The 20,066-nt window shown below is 40.5% G+C and overlaps 1 protein-coding gene across 1 annotated transcript; it reads right to left on the reverse strand.

Annotated features, from left to right (window-relative positions):
- Nucleotides 1–2,423: 2,423 nt before the first annotated feature.
- Nucleotides 2,424–11,919, reverse strand: LOC5577097 (nuclear pore complex protein Nup85). Its single transcript, XM_021850416.1, has 5 exons — nt 11,838–11,919; nt 11,318–11,392; nt 10,442–11,260; nt 2,878–3,767; nt 2,424–2,804 (listed from the first exon to the last, which is right to left on the reverse strand). Exons 2-5 carry the CDS (start codon nt 11,345–11,347, stop codon nt 2,477–2,479), a joined length of 2,067 nt encoding a protein of 688 aa, XP_021706108.1. The 5' UTR covers nt 11,348–11,392; nt 11,838–11,919; the 3' UTR covers nt 2,424–2,476.
- Between the last annotated feature and the right edge of the window lie 8,147 nt (nt 11,920–20,066).

Genomic DNA, 20,066 nt, shown 5'->3' on the forward strand with positions numbered 1-20,066 from the left:
ACTCTTGCTTGAAAAAAAAAAAAACAAATCTTAAAGGAATCAAAAAGAGGTAGAAAAAAAAGATCAGGAACCAAGAAAACAAAGTAGGAGCCAGGAGATTAAGAGTTTGATTCATCATATAATTCGTAACGTATCCAGGAATTTAACCTGGATTAAACCTGGGAGGGAGAAACCGATGCAAAATTTCTCTACGTCAAAGTGAGCCGAGCAAGAACTGTCACGTGAGACCGGATCTTAAACAATGGACAAATATGATAAAAGCGCGTAATTAATCAAAGCATATTTTTGCATTTCATCAAAGGTAACAAAAATCGAATGAGAATCAATTCATGTACATGCAAAAGTAACGTCATGTGAGCACCCTTTATTCTAATTGAATATAATTTATTGGAATACGCATCTTTTTACTATTTTCAATAAATATGAAAATTAAGCGCATAGAAAACTGTGACAACAAACAAAAACTAGCGATTTTTACCAAGCCTGCCTAGATAGTCGTTGGCATGCCAGAGTTATCTTGCAGTTTTAAAAAAAACTTTGTACAAATTTCGTGTGTAGTATCTGTGTCTCCCTCTCAGGATTAAACCAAAGAGTACCACAGAAATCAGAAATCGAATTTCTCCTAAGATTATTTCAGAAATCATTGGAATTCCTACAAAAATTCTTCAAGATTTTTTCAAGATAGTCCTAACTTATCCAAGATTTTGTCTAGTGATTCATCCATCGATTTCCCTGGGACATCCCCTGAGATTCTTCGGCAAAACATCTTCTAAAAATCAATCAATAACTTCTCCAGGAATTTCTGGGGACTTCCTAAGATTTCAACTTATGATTTCTCTGACGATATCTTCAGCAATTGATCCAGAGATTCTTTCTAAGATTTCTACAGAAATTCCTCCACTCATTCTATGTTATTTTCTGGAGTAAGTTTTGAAAGTTGCAGGAATGTCTCTGTTTCCAAGATTATTTTTTCAGTATAAAAATCCTAAAGTAACTTCTGATAAACCTGTGTAAGTTTTAAAGCCACCCTTAATGAATAAGGATCCCTGAAATAACTCCTGTACTTTCGAAGAATCGAATCTAGGGATTTCCCCCTAATTACTTAGAAATTTATGAAAAAAAACTGGAGGCTATCCCGAATAACTCTATGGAGGATTTATAAAGCAGCCATCTGGAAATAACTAGAAATTTCAAAGCGTCATAGAAATTTTTCCAAAGAGAATTCCACCACATGCTGAGGGTAAAATAGCCTGAAGGGATTAGACTAAAAGGGTCCATTGGCAGTCGTCTTCCTGTAAAACTTTTTGTAATAAGTTCAATAGTAAGGGACGGGATTCATTTACCATGAAGTTTACCTAGCAGATCCCAAATTTTACGCCAAAAACTTGAAATCCAATATTTTTGATTGTTTATACTTTTTCAAGAACATATATGCGCAACATAAATGTTTCGACATGCAATCATATTTACATATAAAAGACTCCGTAATCCTTTGAAATTTAAGTGGGGCGTATTATTCCGAGTTACCGTAAAATCGGGTGTAATTGATCAGAAGGGTGAAATTGATCATCGTATCACACGATTTTATTTATTCGTCATGGAGCATAAATATCAATGTAAGCTGCAGTAAATGAATGTTGTTTGTCGTAACTATTGTCAAATTGTGTGTTGTGAAATTTTTTGCGTTGAAGAATGTTTATTACTATGAAAATAATGTAAAATTTCAAAATGATGCACGCTGCAGTATTGACAAACACCTATAAACTTCTATTTCTAAGCAAAGATTTGAACATGGTATAAACCTGAAAGTTTGTGAGGATGCTTGAGATAGATCCCCAAACCAGATTTCATCACCAAAACTCGTACCAATTAGTTCAAATGGTTGAAATAATTGAATTTCTGTTAGATATCATTGAATTCCTTAGGAAATTGCATACATTTAGGCGTTTTCCGCGAAATTCTTGAAATTTAACTATTCGTTATTTATTTAAATATTGCATTGTTAAGATTTTGACAAGCATATTCTGATTCAGGGAGCTTAAATTTATCATGTAGAGTTGTTTTGAAAACTAACAATAATAGCATTGACAAGTGATCAATTTCACCCCGAAATAAGATCCTCTGATTTTTTATTTCAGAAAAATTTGTTAACACTAAAATGACATTTGTTAGAAAATTTCGGTACCTGAGTCGATGAGGCTCACCTTCGTACTTGTTTTCCTGCATTTAGTTGTTTGGCACAATTAACATTATAGAAAACAGACTAGAAAAACCGTGAAAAATGATCAATTTCACCCGAAATTACGGTACCCTACCTAGTTGTGCTATTGACAATTACTTGTAAAATCTATAACTGGAATTTTCTAGGAACCGACTACAAAGTCAGGGAATTTCATTCTGAATAATGGATCAACGCCCTGATCTACGAAATGAAATGAACATTTTATTCTATTATCTAGCACTCATCCACCAAATCTCAATCGGCAACAGTGTTCTCGATGATGAAGGCCCTGGCTAAGTTGCGGGCGCAAGCTAAGCGGAGCATTTTAACCAGATCATCCGTACAGTTGTTCAACAAATTCGACGAGAACTTGGGCAACAGAGCTTGGCTGTCGATATCAGCCTCATCTTCTCCGGTGTCCGCCACCTTTCGAGTGCCCCGAAGTTGTTCTTTCCGCTTCTCTATCATTGGCACCAGGTCCCACTCCAGATGGTGCAGGATGGTGTAGGTTTCCTTGGTTGGGATGACGGGCTCCTTGAACTCCAACAGGGGAATGGTGTCTGCCAGCAGCGATGGCCAGAAACTGTAGAGAAGAGAAATGGAAAGAATGTTAGTTATGATTGAAGCTTGATTTTGTACAGCAAAATAAAACTTACTAGCTCGGCGTAATCTTCGAATCCAGCAGATTGACCAGCAACTCCGCAGCCTGAGCAAACGACCGTTCCAGGAAAAACTGACGGAAGTCGTAGTACTTGACCAGGAAGATCAGCCTCGGTGAACAGAACATCTTTGCTCCAATGTTGGCAATCACGTCCTCGCACAAAATCTCACCATGATTGCAGTAATGCTCCAAAAATATATTTGCCACCGCTGTTACGTAGAAACTATCCCGGGACCGAATGGCCCACTCGAGGGCATTACCGTACTGTTTGTTGGTCAGGTTGCGCTTGACAAGGACTTTACAGATTTCACTTTCAACGGAAGTGAAACCATTCTTCTTGGCAACGTTGATCAGCTTCATTGCCTGTTTCTCATTTTTGATGGGAATTCTGCTCAGCAGAGCTTCCCGTGCACCCAAGCCTTCCGTGCTAGAGAATTCCAAATAGTCTAACCCGGCTTCCCAGAGCGACGAGTTCCGAGACATGAGCAGACAACCGAAATCGTACAGCAACGACTCTCGGAACATTTTCTCCGTGTCCTGCTCTTCGACGTTGCCTCCGGTCGACAGCGTGAGTTGACCGCAATGGTACAACAAATCCACCAAATGCGTTACGAACCACTTGTTGTCGCAGATGTTCTGAATGTTGTGCAATACTTGCGGAAGGTTGTTCTCCATGACCGAGAGAATAATTTTGTCTAGATACTTATAGGACGGATTTGCTCCACCGGTGCTGATCCACTGGGAAAGCCAATTGTTGGCAAACGTCCCCAACTCGTAGTACTTGCAGGTCGATTCCGTGTAGAAGAGATATCCAGGAAAGTATTCATACCAACATGATGCGTATCGGCACTGCTCAGTCCAGGTTTGGCGATCTCCAATCACAAGCTGAAATGATTTAAAAAATCATTAGCAGAGTTGGTAGCAACTGAGTCTTTAGAATAGGACCCCACGTCTGAAAAAAGAGACCAAACAGGATTAACATGAACCAACAAAACTAAAAGAAACTAAATACCCTAAACTAAGAACCCGCAGATGAGAATTTTCATAAAAATTCCTCAGAGCATCCGACCAGACACTTAACGATGGACATTTCCAAGAGTTTTTTCTATGCAAAGCTACCATTGAAATGAACAAACAAGTCCAAAACGGTATAATTACTTGGCGGGATAGATCAGTCGATTGATATAAAGCAGCTGAATCAATCGGTAGCAGTCCCATTAACAAAAATCATCGCTCTGGTTCTGGAAAATATTCAAGAAACCCTAAATACATCTCTTGAGGACTTCCTCGCGGTTCTTCTGGAAGGTAAGGGAGGCCTAAAAGCATTTTTAGAGAATTTTCAGGTTGGAATCTAAAAGAAATATTTATGAATTTTTTTTTTTAAATCTGATGAGGACACGAAATGATATTATGGATGGAGAAATCCTAAAAATAAAAATAAATCACAATGAAAACTCTGTAAGAATCTGCGCGGAAACTCTTGAAAGAACTGCTGTATTAATTTATGGAAACATTGTAGAATAAATTACTGGCTTAGTTCTTGAAGAAGCCTTAAATGCATATCTTTACATCTCCTGTTAACGACAGGACATGCTTCGGCAAATGTGAGATTATTTCACAAAGTCAAATGAATTCCAACCTGACATAGCTGCGCCTCTGGTCGTCGGTTGTTCCAGCTGGTGTGTTGTCTCGCTTGATAATTCCTTCATCGATGAAAGTAATCTGCTTGGATTTCAAGTTGTACAGGCGGTATGCCTTCGCCTCGTCATCGTAGCTGGTAGGGATGCACTCGTCTGCCTTCTGGTCCCATTTCTTCCGTTTTTGCTTCGTCACGTGAGACATTACGGTAGTTCCAAACGTTCGGATATGCGACAGATTTGGTTTGCGACCTGTCCATGCTTCTTCCGGTGTTGTTTCGGTACCCTTCGTTGGTGATCGGTTGATGAGATAGACTGCTGCGGCCACAGCCTTTGCCCAGCACGGTTTGGCTTCATACAGCATGCACCTCGCGCGTTCCACCACTGTTCGGTTGACTCGTTCAGCGAGTCCATTCTGTTCCGGTGTGTACTCCACCGTGGTTTGATGACGGACACCCAAATGCTGGAGATAGTTCTCGAAATTCCAGTTTTTGTACTCCCAGCCGTTATCCGTCCTCAGCACTTTCAGCTTCTTTCCAGTTTCACGCTCAGCCATACCGTGGAAGTCCTTAACTTTTGCAGCACCTATTCTTTTGACTTGGTGCGCAAAAAGTAGACGAAAACTTTTCTAGTTTTGTCATCGATGAACGGCAAATAATAACGAGTTCTCTTCCATCGGACCGGCTATGTCCGAATAAACAAGCTTCAGAATTTCGCTCGCACGTGATCCCTCTTGATCGAATGGAAGCCGGATTTGCTTCCCCATTGCACACGTTTTGCAATTTCCGAGGTCGTTACCATGGAATCTCACTTCTTCAACCATGCCGTTTCGCAACCTTACCAGATTTCGCGATGCCAGATGTCCTATGCGCTTGTGCCACAGATCTGCCGTTTCCGGCAGGCCAGCGCCTTGGATGGTTTTTGCTCCAACTTGAACAGTCTATTCGATCGCTACAAAGTAGCGATGATTTTGCCAGTCGGATTTATGATCTTGCAGCCTGTTTTGATGAAAGTAACCGAATGACCCTGAACGACTATCTTACCTACCGACAGTAGGTTTACTGCTAGCTCCGGAATCAGCTCGACGTTTGTCACATCAATCGTATCAGGGTTGTACGTGGGTCGCAGTTTTGCGGATCCTTCCGCGACAATGGTCCGATTTGTGTCGCTGAGCCGGTTCCTTGGCATTGCAATACCTTGCAATGTACCCAAATTTTTCACACCGACGACATTGCGGTCCCTTACCTCGCGTGGTCGTTGCCTTGGTTACCTTACCATGCTTACTTTTTGAATCGTGTCGAGAAACGAATGCAGGCTCCGTAGTAGGCTCTGCCAAAACGGTCTCATGTAGCAACTTGGTTTTGATCTGAGAGAGACTCGCGAAGAGGAAAAATATCAACGTCATATGTAGCCCAGATTCCCCTCTCACGAAACGTCAAATGCAGCCCACCGTTTTTTAGGCTAAAAAAGTGAAAAGTATTGTGTTCAAAGTAAAATGTTATTAAAAACCTCAGTCGGCGGAGCAGTTTTTTCTAAAGTTGCTGATAAATCTAAGCAAAAGATTAATTATTTCTAATGTCTGCTACGTTTGCTGGCATGAAATTTCACTCGAACGGCTATTTATGATTCGATGTGATGCAAACTCAATCATTTTTTGCTGAGATGTTCATGTGAGGTTTTGAACGGCATGCGCCGCATGCGCATGCGCATTTATAAACAACAAGTTGAATAAGAAAAAAACTCAGCAATCACAGAAAAAGAAGACCGTCTTCGCGAGTCTCGTCTCAGGTTTTGATGATGTCACCTGTTATCTGTATTCCAGAATTTTCCAGTCCCATCACTATGGGGCGATATTCCGGCGGTAGTCCAACCAACAGTAACATGCCGATCTATCTGTCGTCCAAGGGAAAGCCAATTCCGATTAGCTGATGCGCTGTCGAAATCATACGGTTCACGTAGGCCTTCATCGATCCACAACTGACCAGATTCGTCGTGATTAGCTTGTGAAGAAGGCACCACTGGCGGGTCACTCGAGGTCCTCGAACGTGTTCGAAAGCTTCTTTTATGTTTAACTTGGGGTTTGCAGATTCACTTTTTAGTTTAAACTTTCGGGATATAAAGGGAAAACGAAACGACGTGTAGTTTCTACCAGATCACAGAATCTTCTGCTGCTGGATCTATATTCGATACGCTTCTTAGCCTACTTAATAATCGATCGGCTTCTCGGCCGTATAACGACAGGGGTTGGATCATTTTACCGAACGCGCTAGATTAGATTCGTACGCGCGCGGTACGCTACAGCTTCCTCCACACTTCGGCCGCAGTTTTTACCTCCTCGACGTGAATGAAATTCACCGGGCTGAGGAACAGAATAATTGTACCTCGTGCGATTCTGTCCTTCCGAGGGTCCAAAGCGGCGAGCGTTCCGTCTTCATTGGGCATTGGTTCCACTGCTTCCCAGAGATCTTCCACTTCCAGATAGGTCTTGACTGCGAACTTCCAGGACCTCCAGTTTTCTCGACGAACCAGCCGCTCGATGTGGGGGTGGCCCAGTGTGTTGAAACTCTGCTGCTGTTGTCGTACCAAAACGCCATCGCCGGATGCGCTGCTTCCTGCATTTGGATTCGCCATTCTTGAAGTGAAAAAAGCTTCAAGTCTTGAATTTTCTTCCGCTTCCACTAGACACGTGTTGACGGCCCATAACCTATGGTGGTCTAGGTGACGGTCTAACAACTTATATAAATTTTATTTGAGTTCAATCTTAATACTACATTCATGGGTTGCTTCGATTGCAGATTTGCATTCGTCAACAATTTCCCTTGCCATATCATTTGATAGTACGCTCTAGTCAAACAGCATACCAGAAGTGCACGATGAAAAAATATATTAATACAGTCCTATCTCCATCGAGATAGGGAGAGATCGAGACAAAGAACATTAATTTAATGGACACTAGATGGAAAATCACTTCGTTGCTAGAAAAATAATAAACATACAAACTTCATTCCGAGTTTCCAAATTGTTATGTATCGCTTAAATCTGGTCTAGTAACCTTTGATAATGTTCATATCGACATATAGCAATATAATTGGGAATTAATAATCAACAGGAATACATCGAGATAAGGAGGATATTTATTGAGATATGGAGAGAGAAATCGTAGGCAGAATGAAGGGACCGAAGCAATCATGGACATAGTGAGAGATATCCGGATGTAGAACATCGAGGTGTGAAGAGTCGACTAAAATGCTTACTTAATTGTTAAACATCACAAATAATTACTCTGGATACCTCAGAGATTCCACCTGAAGTCCTCCGAAGAAAATTCCAAGTCCTCCACGAATTTATTCTGTGATTCTTCCATGGATTTTCCTGGACATCTTCCAACATTCCCATTGAGCTTCAAGGACAGAGACGAAAAAAAATCATGCTCACTATACTCAATTCACTGAATTTATGCCACCATCAAAGTAACCGCACCACCACCAATATGATTGTACCAATGAAGATGGCACAAAAGTAGATGGGCAAAAGAAACAACGATGCCCGTATGTCGTTGGTGTTTTTGAATATCAGAAGCAGCAGAGTGTCAGTTTTAGAAAATTGATTAGGGACAATGGAAATTCGCGGCAAAATTCTTGAAATTTCGCGTGTTACCAAAGCGATAAATTCAAAATTTCGCGGCTTTGTCGCGGTTCTCATAATGTTGGCCATATTTTACACAAAAATACACATTTTCAGTGAAAATAGCCTTTATATCTCGCATACTCTGAGATAACGCCCTAAAAGCCATTGGTAACCACGAGCGTAGCTCGTTGTTTCTGAGATGTTGATCCTTTCTTCCCCATAGCGTTATTAAATAACATGAAAATTCATTCAAATGCTCAGAAACAACGAGCTACACACATGGTTACCAATGGCTTTTAGGGCGAGATCAGAAGTTATGCGAGATATGTGCAAATTTCACGGAATTTCATTAAATATAGTTTTTATTTTGCAAATTATGATGATAAATTTGATTTCAGAGTGGGAATGCAAAATATTGGACAGAAGTAATAAGCCAGAACGACGTCAAACTTAAACTAAACGGTTATACATTTTTTGATGAAACTTCCACTTCAAGATGAATAAACCGTTTTCGTAAGCGAAAGAATTGGAATTTATGGTGGTTTTCATATAAAATAACAAAATTTAACGATTTCCGGAATTTCGCGGATTTCGCGTCTTCCGCGAAATCGCGAATTTCCATCGTCCCTATTGATTACCAATGAGATTCAAATTAATTAAAAAATATGCTGCTATACGAGTTATGAAGGATCCGATGCACGGAATGGATTATATTGACGCGTCTTTAGTGTGCCTCGTGCAAAAATTACAACTTCCGAAGCGGAATGTAAAAAAGTCAAGCTGGTTAGAATGAATATCATTTTTTGTTTCCGATTATCAAAAAGCGGTTGAGTAGCAGCAGGTTAAAAGCAAACTGACAATCTTGCGCAAGCGCTTTGCCAATCTTTGTTGTGTTGTCAAGGCGAGGATAAAACAAATAAAAATCAACGAAGATTCTACCCAGCAAGCATCAATGTAGGCAAGGGTAGATTGAGTATTTTCGTCCCTGTTCAAGGATAACTGACAATGCTCTACAGATGTATCCAGGGATTTTTTTTTCCAAAACTATGATCAGGAATTTCTTCAAAGATACCTTTAGCCATTATTTTTAAAATTGTTTCAGCAAAATTTCTCCAAAAATTCTTTGGTTAATATCCCAAGTAAGTTTTCAAACAGGCATATCTCCAGCTATTTTTTAAACTGTTGAAGAAATTAAAAAAATCCGGAAGGTACAGGAGATAGGCAAAATTTTGCCAAAATTCAAATGCTTATAACTTAATAAAAAATGGAATCAATTGGATGTACCCGGAAGCAGTCGACCGCAAATTTGGTCTAGTTACAGTGATTTGCTTGGCTCTGCATATTAGCCACCGGATACCGGAGATGTTCCGGATTTTCCGAGGTCATGTCCAAATGTCATTTTTTCTGTTGCTTGTATTTTTGTGCGGTGTGAAGTTGTGTAGATGTTTACAATTTTCCGAGAAACTAGTAGTAATAGGAAGTTGAATGCCGGTGGACACATTATGAAAAACTTCAGAAAAACGGCCGTTTCCGTAAGGCCCCACAATATTCCAAAGAACGACGGGAGGGGCCTTCCTTAGCCGAGTGGTTATAGTCTGCGGCTACAAAGCAAATCCATGCTGAAGGTGTTTGGGTTCTAATCCGAGTCGATCCAGGAAATTTTCGTAATGGAAATTTCCTTGACCTCCCTGGGCATAGAGTATCGTCGTACCCACGGCATTAAAATTAACAAGGCAGGCTCTTTACTGATGTAAATATCAAATTTGATTGTAAACATGTGACGTCACTCCTATCGTACCATATATCTTCCGGACCACTAGATCATTTTTTTCGCAAATTTGTTCGAGGTGGATAGGAATGACGTCGTCAAGTAGCTGTCAGTTTTCGGAATATATCACCTTCTTAATTTTGTCCACCGTGGTCGTACCTGCCACACGATATAGGGATGAGAAAATGGCAACTTTGGCAAAGAAAGCTCTCAGTTAATAACTGTGAAAGTGCTCATTGAACACTAAGCTGAGAAACAGGCTTTGTCCCATGTGAGGCCGTAATGCCAAGAAGAAGAAAAAGAGGACGGGACGGCATATGGTCGAAAAGGAGAACGCCCCCATCTGATAGGCCTACTCTGGACCCTCTAGAATTATGCACCAGGATTTACTGCAAGGACAAAAAGGAAAATTAAGACTTTTCAGAAACTTGCATTTAAATAGAGGCCAAGTTTCTAAAAAGAGACCTGTAAACCAGTCCTGCATTAGCTCGACTTCAAACTGACTAACAATCAAACCGGGGCATTACCTTGATAATTTCCTCCAGTTCCGGTTCCACCGCAAGAATTCCCGCATCCACCTTGGACCTGGCATTGGCCGACCAGTACTGCCACTGGGACTTGAACTTCTGAATGGACAACCCTCCGTAGACGCTATACACCGGCATGGTTTGGAGAATCTGTTCGGCCACCTCAAAGCACACGCTCTCCGAGTTGGTGTGCAGCTTCAACAGCGCCCGGGCCACACTGAGCTGACCTTGGATGATCAATCCCTTCAAGACGGGCCAGTAATCGTCACTGGAATCGACTTCCCGTCCCTGCTGCAACAGTTCCGTGGCCAATCGTTCCGCCGTTGGAAAGTGAAACCGCACCCATTCCAGAAGATTCGGAACCACGGCATTGACCGAGCTGGCATCGATGATCAGAATCTCCACCAGGTGCCAAATGGATTCCACCGAGTAGAAAATGGTCACGTAGTTCCGGTACTGCTCCACATCCCGAAGGTCCGTATTGGCAATCAAATCCTGGAGCTTCTCCAGACAGGCCCGGATGGCACTGCGGTAGCTGCGAGAAATCTTGAGGAAATCTATGGCCGCTGCCGGTGAACTGTTCCGGACCAGTTGCAGGTTCAGGAATACGTTACTGCATTCCGTGACCAAGCTTCGCAGGATCGGTTCGTCCAGTATGAAGTTCGTGGTCAAATGGTACACATTGACCGGGAGGCTGTTCGGCGGACGTCTGTCGATGGATTTGAGCAGCTGGTTACTGTAGGCGGTGACGGAAATTTTGTCCTCCGTGAACCAGGAAGCCGTAATGCCGTGTTGCTTCCCGAATGCACAAGGAATGGTCTGAAAACGAATGAAACGATCAATAATCGGCGAAGGTGCAAGCAGGTAATCACTTACAAAGGTTGGACAGCTCTCTTTGGAAGCCATAATTCACTTTATTTCATAAAATAACTAGAATAATGATTGTAATTAGCTGTGTTCAACGAGCTGCTCGAACTTGGTTGCAACCACTTGCGAGTCAGCTTTTGGTGTTCATTGAGCCACTCCAACCTACTTCGAGTCGCTCGGGTTTGTGTTCATTGAGCCGAGTCCAACCAACTCCGAGTCGCTCGAAACAGGTTGGAAGCTAGAGTCCGAGCTAGTTCAACCAGCTCGCAGTAGCTCGTGTTTTTGACGTTTAAAACGTAAACATTGAGAAAAAAAGCAAAATTCCGAAGCGATACGGATTGTTAAGTGCGCGAATTTTTTTTTCACGTGGAATTCCGGTAAATTAGTAAAAAGAGTAAAAAGAGCGTTCATTGAGAAAGCAGCTTGGAGTTGCTCGAAGTAGCTTTGACAGTTATTTGTTGACAAAAAATACGAGCTAGTACAACCAACCCCGAGCAAGTTCGATCAAAGTCATTGAACACAGCTATTATTTTGGGAATACTCTTTTCGCTCTTTTTGAACAACAACCAGAAGCGCGGCGGCGATTAATGACAGCGGTGACAGCAGCAGGTTATGTTTATGTTTACACGAGCTGCCGCAAACAAAAAGGGATGATCCGTTCCCGGGAAAAACAGTTGATGATCAGGATATCTTTTTCAAACGGACGTATTTATGGTAATTATATTGTGCCGGTAATCAAGTCAGGTTTCCTTGGTTCATGCATAGAATATTTAAAATGCGCGACGACAGAGTCAACTTTATGCAGTTTAGTTTCTTAATCCTTTTTCGAACAATTTGGCTGACGGAAAAGTGACTGTTGGTTGTGAAAGTCTAGATCACTGTTTCTCAACCCTCAACGACGAAAAAACGGCTCGCTGTGAGGTGTTCGTTTCAGCGTGCTTTTTACATGGTCGGGGGTCCGCGGACCCCCTGTTGAGAAACGTAGGTCTAGATGATAGCATAATTCTCGCATAACTTATGATCTCGCCCATTGGTAACCATGTGTGTAGCTCATTGTTTTCGAGCATTTGATTGGATTTACACGTTGTTTAACAACTCTATGGTGAAGAAAAGATCATTATCTACCTACCAGTGATATTGGTTTGGATATTTATTCCTTCACTTGCTCAGAAACAGCGAGCTACACACATGATTACCAATGGCTTTTAATGCGTTATCTCAGAGTATGCGAGAATTTCAGTACACAAATTATGTTACGCTAAATTTCGACTTTTTTGACACCCTTCCCCTTGCTTGTCACGCTTTTTGTATGAGTCCTCTAAAAATTTTGTAAGGCTTGTCACGGCGGCGGTAACGCGCAGAAGATATGCGCGCAATTCAAACGCAACGTTAAAATTCAAGTAGGCTTGGATTTTGACGTTCTTCATGGACGCAAATGTTTCAAATTTGCTAAATCTGAAACATTTGGTGATTTTTTGTATTATCACTGCGACGGTATATCGACATTTCCAGATAATCGCATTACGTGGATTTATCTTGCAGAGCACAATATTTTCACCACCAATTAAAATACATTTCGTTGAATTGTTTGTGTATTGTACACTAGCCCAGCTCAAGCAATATTTTTAGTGTTTTTTTTTTCATTTACTACACGCTGTTGTTACCACCTGGGAGGGAGAAACCAATACAAAATTTCTGTACGTCATAGTGAGCCGGGATTCCGCTGTCACGAATTGTCACTGTGAGCCCAGATCTCAAACATTGGACTAACATAGAAAAAGCGCGTAACTGATTAAAACACATTTTCGCATTTCATCAAAAGTGACAAAAATCGAATTGAAATCAATTCATGCACACAATGCAAGTAATGTCACGTAAGCACCTTTCAATCTGATTGAAAAACGCATCGTTCTACTTTTCCAGTGAAAATGGATATTTAGTGCATAGACAATTGTTGTCCTTTCTCCATGTTTGTCAGGAAAGATCGAAAGTACACAACAAATAATAACGTTATAAAATTGGCTCCGTATAGCACTTGAGCCTATGAAAAATCAGTTAACTGTGAAAGACTTCTGCGGTATGTAAGATCAACGTGTCATTGAAAACATTTGAACATACTTGACGGTATTATAATGCCTAATTGAAATATTCAAAATAAGTGTCATCAATTGTTACACCTCCAAAAAGGCGTAACTCCATATATTGTTGATCTTCGTATTCAAAACTCCACCTAGAAGTTACAAATAACTAAAAACACCAAGAAAAACACCAACTTTAGACCAAATTTTGATGGTTTATTTCTTCAGCCCCTGTCATATCTAGGACTCTTGCAGATTCGGGATTCGGCCGGCACTTGGGTCATACCAAGAGGCTTCAAATATCTCCCTAGACAGTAAATCTAGTGAATCATCGTAAAGGCGGCATTTTTGCGAAAAAGCAAACCTGTCCACAATAGCTTTATTCGTTTAGCGAAACTGTTGTTTCATTGACAGTAGGAGCAGTCTGTATAAGAAGGAGTTCGAAATAGTCTGTACTGCGTTTTTTTTTTATTTAATTCCAACCAGGATGCCTTTCTGGCAACAACCGCAATGCAACTCCGACATTCAGCGAAATGACAACGATGTGGGTGCATTGTAGCTCACATTTTTGATAAAAAGACACCGATTACCACTAATTCCATATGTCATGGGCACTCCATCCACATGGAAACCACGCAGATGAAGTATGTCCTACCTCGGAGGATAGCTGTAATCGTGTTCACTAAAATGAATAGATAAATCAACCTCAGGAGTTAGTTGTTCCCAATCTGTTCCAAACCCAACCAGAAACTGAAGAGAAATAAAAACCATTTATTTGAACAAAAAATTTCCTTTGATGTTTGGATTTTCAAATTCGATGCGGATTTATAACCGCCACCAGTAATGAGACCAGCAAGGCTGTCCGTTTCTCGGAGAGAAAGTTCCGATGGATCCTGATTCTAAATGGTACTGTCTACGGGGAAGCCAGACAATGTGCTCACTGAGCCGCATTAATCATGCTTCTAATACGAATTAAATGTATCTTCAGTTTTGAAATTCAGCTTGATAACCTAAAATGAACGAAGTTTGTGATTAGTGGCAGAACATCAAAAAAAGTTAATTCTTATTTGGAAAAATTGAACCTTCAGATAAACAGTTTTAAAATTAACAACAAACAATGACTCGTTGCTATTGTTCAATACGCTAGTACAGGTCAAAGGTAAATTGATGTGTATGTCTAAAAAATGCATTTAATGCAAATCGATGTGCATTTGATGTACACCGAGCAAGTGATCCACCCCTTGTATGGCAACGTATATAATTTGGACATGCATATAATTTGGACAGGCTGGTCGTTCTATGCTTATTTACAATGAGATGGTGAGCAATGTATGTACGGAAAATCATGTATTGCATTACCAATACACTATGCTACTTATCAATGATGACCATTTTCATAACAATTACAATTTCGCTTCAAAAATATCAAAATTGTAAATTGTATCAACAGAACATCTGTGAAACCTACGAATGCAAGAGGATGTACATTTCAAGAACATACATTAAACGCAATAAAAGCGCTCAGAATTGGCATTCATAAAAAGTTTAAAGGTGGCAATATGATAAAATATGTCCAAAATTGAAGCTAAGTTCATCTAAAATCTTAACATGATTATATAAGGCATAAATCAGGTGGTGTCCAAAATAGATTACGGTTTTTGTTCAGTTGATTTAATTTGGCCATCTGATGAAACGCACTGGAATGTTACATGCATGCATACCTGCAGGCGTATTTCGTGGATCCGATGATATTTGCTTGCATAAAGTGAAATTATTGATTATCACCAATGTACACATGCAATAAGCGAACAAATACATAAGTCACATGTAAACTCTTAAAACATTATGATATGACTGTCTTTTTAAGAAACCATTGAATAGATATCGAGATAACGCCCCTGTCCAAATTATATTCACATGAGGGTGTCCAAAATGTATATTCGATGTCTGAAATGTATAACAGACAGGCCACTAAAAACGCTATTTTGGCAGCTAATGCTACAGTTTGTAAGCTTTTTCTCCCCAGAAACTTAAATTACAATGAGATATTAAGCATATAAGTAACATAACGCAATAAAATATTTGTATCTGAGGCAGTTAATCGATCGCCGTTTCCAGACATATCCTTAGCCTGTCCAAAATACATAATAGACCATTTCCGTCAGATGTAACTCCCAGTTTTTGTATTTTTCTTCGAAAGACAATCATTTTTAATGAATATTAACGCTTTCAGATTTTGTTTATATGCACTCCTGATTTTCTTACAAATTTTTGAAAACATGGATACTCACCACATTTTGAAAAATAATTCGAGATGCGGCACAGTTTGTTCAACCCTATGGGTATCAGCGTGGTGATTTTGCAACAGTTTTTCGATAACACCCCTGCATTGGGATGCTTGTTTACATTTGCAAACGTCAAATCAGGTGCGCGCTCAAACTGACCGTGATCCCGGTCAGGGCGCCCCAAACAGGAGCGCCACCGAAACTACTCAAACAAACGTTTTTAAACCAGGTTGGAACTGGCGCAACCCGTTCTGAATAATAGTTCCAACGCCAACCCGATTCAAGTCTTCCTTTATGGCCGGTACGCTGATCATAAGTACTGTGCAAAAGGATAGGACAAGAAACGGTCAAGGAATGATTCCGCTACCGAAATTACTTGAGCTGTACGCTGCTGAGAAGTAAAGCTGATTTCATAACGTCGGTAACGCCTGCTGTACAAATCAAATGGAGCTGTCACTTTTCCGTACGGAAAAATATGCCGCTCAATTATTCCGCAAGTAAAGCCAAGTACGGACCTGAAACGTAAATCACTCAAGTAAAATTTCTCCTTTTTACCAAAGTAATTATGACAGCTGATTCAGTATGAGCGAAATGTCACTTTTACTTGCGGAATAATTGAGCGGCACATTTTTCCGTTCGGAAAAGTGACAGCTCCCTTTGATTTGTACGGCAGGCGTTACCGGCGTTATGAAATCAGCTCTACTTCTCAGCAGCGTACAGCTAAAGTAATTTCGGTAGCGGAATCATTCCTTGACCGTTTCTTGTCCTATCCTTTTGCACAGTACTTATGATCAGCGTACCGGCCATAAAAGTGACACTTCGCTCATATTGGATCAGCTGTCAAAATTACTTTGGTAAAAAAGAGAAATTTTACTTGAGCGCTTTACGTTTCAGGTGCATACTACGCATTAGGAAAATATATTTTTCTCCACAGATTCAAAATTCAAAACCACCCCCTAACAACAAATCTCTCATCCACCCAGTAGTTACGGTACCGCTAGTTCTATTAGAGGCTATTTTTTACTATTCATGCCGACAAATGGCTTAATCTATCTGTAGGCTGTTGATCCGGAAGATCTCCGCCTTGAGGCAGCAGCAGCCGCGTAAGGAAATTTTGAGCGGCTGTTGCTGCCTCTAGGCGGGAATCAGGCACAAAGCAGAGAGATCAATCATCTGTCGACTACAATCATTGCGTTACAGAACCGTGTAGTGTTCGCCGGGTGCGGTCATAACCGGCCGAAGCGGTGAAGGTGGTTTCCGCGGTGATTACGGAGACTTCAGGAGCCGTGAAGGAAGGAGGGATCGAAACCGCAACGGAGCCCATTATGATGAATGAAAACATAAACAAAAATCATCTGGTCATGCCAGCTGATCGTAAATTCACCACAACGTGGTGGCAAAATCATAGGGGAAAAAGGGGTCTGCATTTTTTCGAGGTGAAACAAATTGTAGGGGACCGAGGGGTGAACTAACGTGCCGCAAGTTTTTCATTGTTTTCTAACAGTTAAAGGCTCCAAAACATATCGGTTCCTTAGGAAAGTTTATTCAGTAAATTGACAGAAAGCATATAAGCCAATAATAAAATTTCACGGAAATGGTCTATTCACCCTATTAAGCAGGGAACGGAACTGGTGTAGTGGTTAGAACATTCGCCTCTCACGCCGAGGACCCGGGATCGAATCCCGTCCCCGACATAGTCAGTTATGACGTAAAAAGTTATATTGACGGCTTCCTTCGGAAGGGAAGTAAAGCCGTTGGTCCCGAGATGAACTAGCCCAGGGTTAAAAATCTTGTTAATAAAGATAGAAAAAAATAAGCAGCAGAACAAATCATATTGTATAGAAGCAACCGGAATAATGATGGGGACTTTTATTCCACATCATTGGGTTGCTACCAAAGACAAATTAAAGACCTCCATGTCCCTTGCAGTTGCCCAAAATTTTATGGCTCATAAGGTAATCTAGAATGCCATGAAAAGTGTACCGTGCACCCCCCTAATTTGAACGGTACCTCATGCAAACCATCGGGGTTCATTTTTAATTTGAACATCTAGTCACCCTAGAAACGTGTTTCTGGTAACCTCTTTCACTGTTTTGTTTTGATTCTGCGTTCCGTTCCATAGCGTTGCATCTCACTTCACTCCGTTCCATAAGCTAAATGACGTTTGAACCATTTTTAATTTGAACGATATGCAAATTATCGGGGTACAGATTAAAAAGTGTTCAGATTAAATGTGGTCAAACCAACGGGGGTACCCGGTACTGCGATCTGTCAAACTTGGGTACCTTTTGTACTACCGAGGGACCAAATGCAGTACTAGAAGTGGTACCCAATCTGAGCCCGAGTGTGACGGACCTGTTGCTACTTTTTACGTTGTTGAGTTACAGCTTAGTGAAAGCAGCAGAAGTGATAATAGGGTCCTAAAGCCCTGTCCCAATTTTAGTGCCAAACCGCTTAAGTTTAGGCCAAAAACACATGTTTACTCAATTTTCTAATGTTTTCCGTTGGTTTATGCTCAGAAAACATTTTTTTAGATTTTATCCCATCCTTTGGCTTAAACTCAAATATTGGGTGTATTTTGTTTTCCGTGTTCGTTACGAAATGTCAGATAGGAACAACCCCAGTGGTCGAACTAAAACCCCTGTGGTGTTTTTATCGACTAAGCGAACGTCAAACATGATCAAAAGTGTCAAGGTTCATTAATGGACCAAATTTTTAAATTAAAGTTTAAACATGATATAGCCATTATTTGAGCGGGAAAAATTGCTAAAGTAGTTACAGTAACATGCTATTTCGTGTTATTAAATAAAAACAAGATTTCATTAAAAATTTTAGGACCCAATTGACGAAGTTTATTCAGCTAATATCTATAGTTGCAAATCGTTTGCAATAAAGCTGTATTAACGCTAATAGTTCTTTTTTTGACAGCTTTCAATTTTTGTTGCGTTTGCTGCTTTCATATTGTTAGTGCAGGCAAAACCTAGAACGAATACAAACTTCGCTCAACTATTTTACGCGACCAAAACGTCGCTGGACTCTGGCGACCTTTTCATGTTAGTGCTTGAGCGACACAGGCTATTTCAATGCGTCGCTTGAACACTAAACTGCAAAGCGCTCGCCAGTCCAGCGACACGAAAGTTGAGCGACATTGCAGCGATTACTCGGATGCACAATACCAACCCCCTGAAGAAAACGCTAGTTCTTTAAGTATACCGTGCACTCCCGCTAATTTGAACGGTACCTCATGCAAACCATCAGGGTTCATTTTTAATTAGAACATCTAGTCACCCTAGAAACGTGTTTCTGGTAACCTCTTTCACTGTTTTGTTTTGATTCTGCGTTTCGTTTTACAGCGTTCCATTTCACTTTACTCCGTTCCATTAGCTAAATGACGTTTGAACCATTTTTAATCTGAACGATGTGCAAATTAGCAGGGTACAGATTAAAAAGTGTTCAGATTAAATGTGGTCAAACCAACGGGGGTACCCAGTACCACCATCTGTGTGGCGCTAGTGTTGGAGTAAACAAATTTAGGCTTTGCCTTCATCAAACCCTGCGGAAGCGACAAATGTCGTATGAGAAAAAAATATACTATTGATAATCGTTTATCGTTGTGTCTAATAAAATGTGGCTAAATTATCTAGCAACTACAGAAAAACTGGATAAAGTAATACTCACTTAACACCAGATTGTTAGGTAAAATAAGAATTTCGCATTCGAAAACGAGTATGTCTCGTACCAAAAATTGTATTTTTAGACGAGCATTTGACAGCACCTTCTCCAGCACCAAATTGTTGGCTTCACTTCAGTTGTTCGTGGATGACAGCCGTTTCAGTCCCGTGTTTTATACAGAAAAAGCAAATAATCTTAGCTTATAGCGCTTAAATTGTTAGTTCGGTAGTCTTATTGAGCTCAATGCGGTATTCAATCTTTTGCGATATCCTAAAACACGGAATAAAACTAATCCCGACCAACCAGTCTTCATAATTCTTTATAGATCTTCGACCAACTATGACGATCGCTAACGGTTCAAAACGAATCTATATCGATCGCTATCGAAAATCACTGACTGGTTGTCCGGGATGCACTATGGGGAAAGTGGTGGCCAAATTGACTTGCTCTAAATGACGTATCTTGTATACCATTTGATAGCTATATAATTCAAAACTTAATTCCAAAAATTTCAGCCCTAAGGGTTTATTCACAAATTTCATAACGCTGTAAATATCACCCCCTCGTAAAACTTTTTGTATGAATATTCCACAAAATTTGTATGAGTTGTGACATCATGAGGACACCAACCCACCCCCTTCAGTGTTATGAAATTTGTGAATGAGCCCTAATTGGGTTGTTTGGTGAACAAAACTTCACCGATTTTTGTAGCTTGATCAAAAA

Source organism: Aedes aegypti, chromosome 3 (genome assembly GCF_002204515.2).
Source record: "Aedes aegypti strain LVP_AGWG chromosome 3, AaegL5.0 Primary Assembly, whole genome shotgun sequence".
Classification (NCBI taxonomy): Eukaryota; Metazoa; Arthropoda; class Insecta; order Diptera; family Culicidae; genus Aedes; species Aedes aegypti.

Bases quoted from the DNA above. Each gene is read 5' to 3' on its own strand.
- LOC5577097 (XM_021850416.1), bottom strand. From the start codon at position 11,347: ATGGCTTCCAAAGAGAGCTGTCCAACCTTT. The intron at 3,768-10,441 runs GTAATGCCCCGG...AAATCATTTCAG, and splicing joins AACTGGAGGAAATTATCAAG to CTTGTGATTGGAGATCGCCA. The intron at 2,805-2,877 runs GTAAGTTTTATT...TCTTCTCTACAG, and splicing joins TCGAAGATTACGCCGAGCTA to TTTCTGGCCATCGCTGCTGG.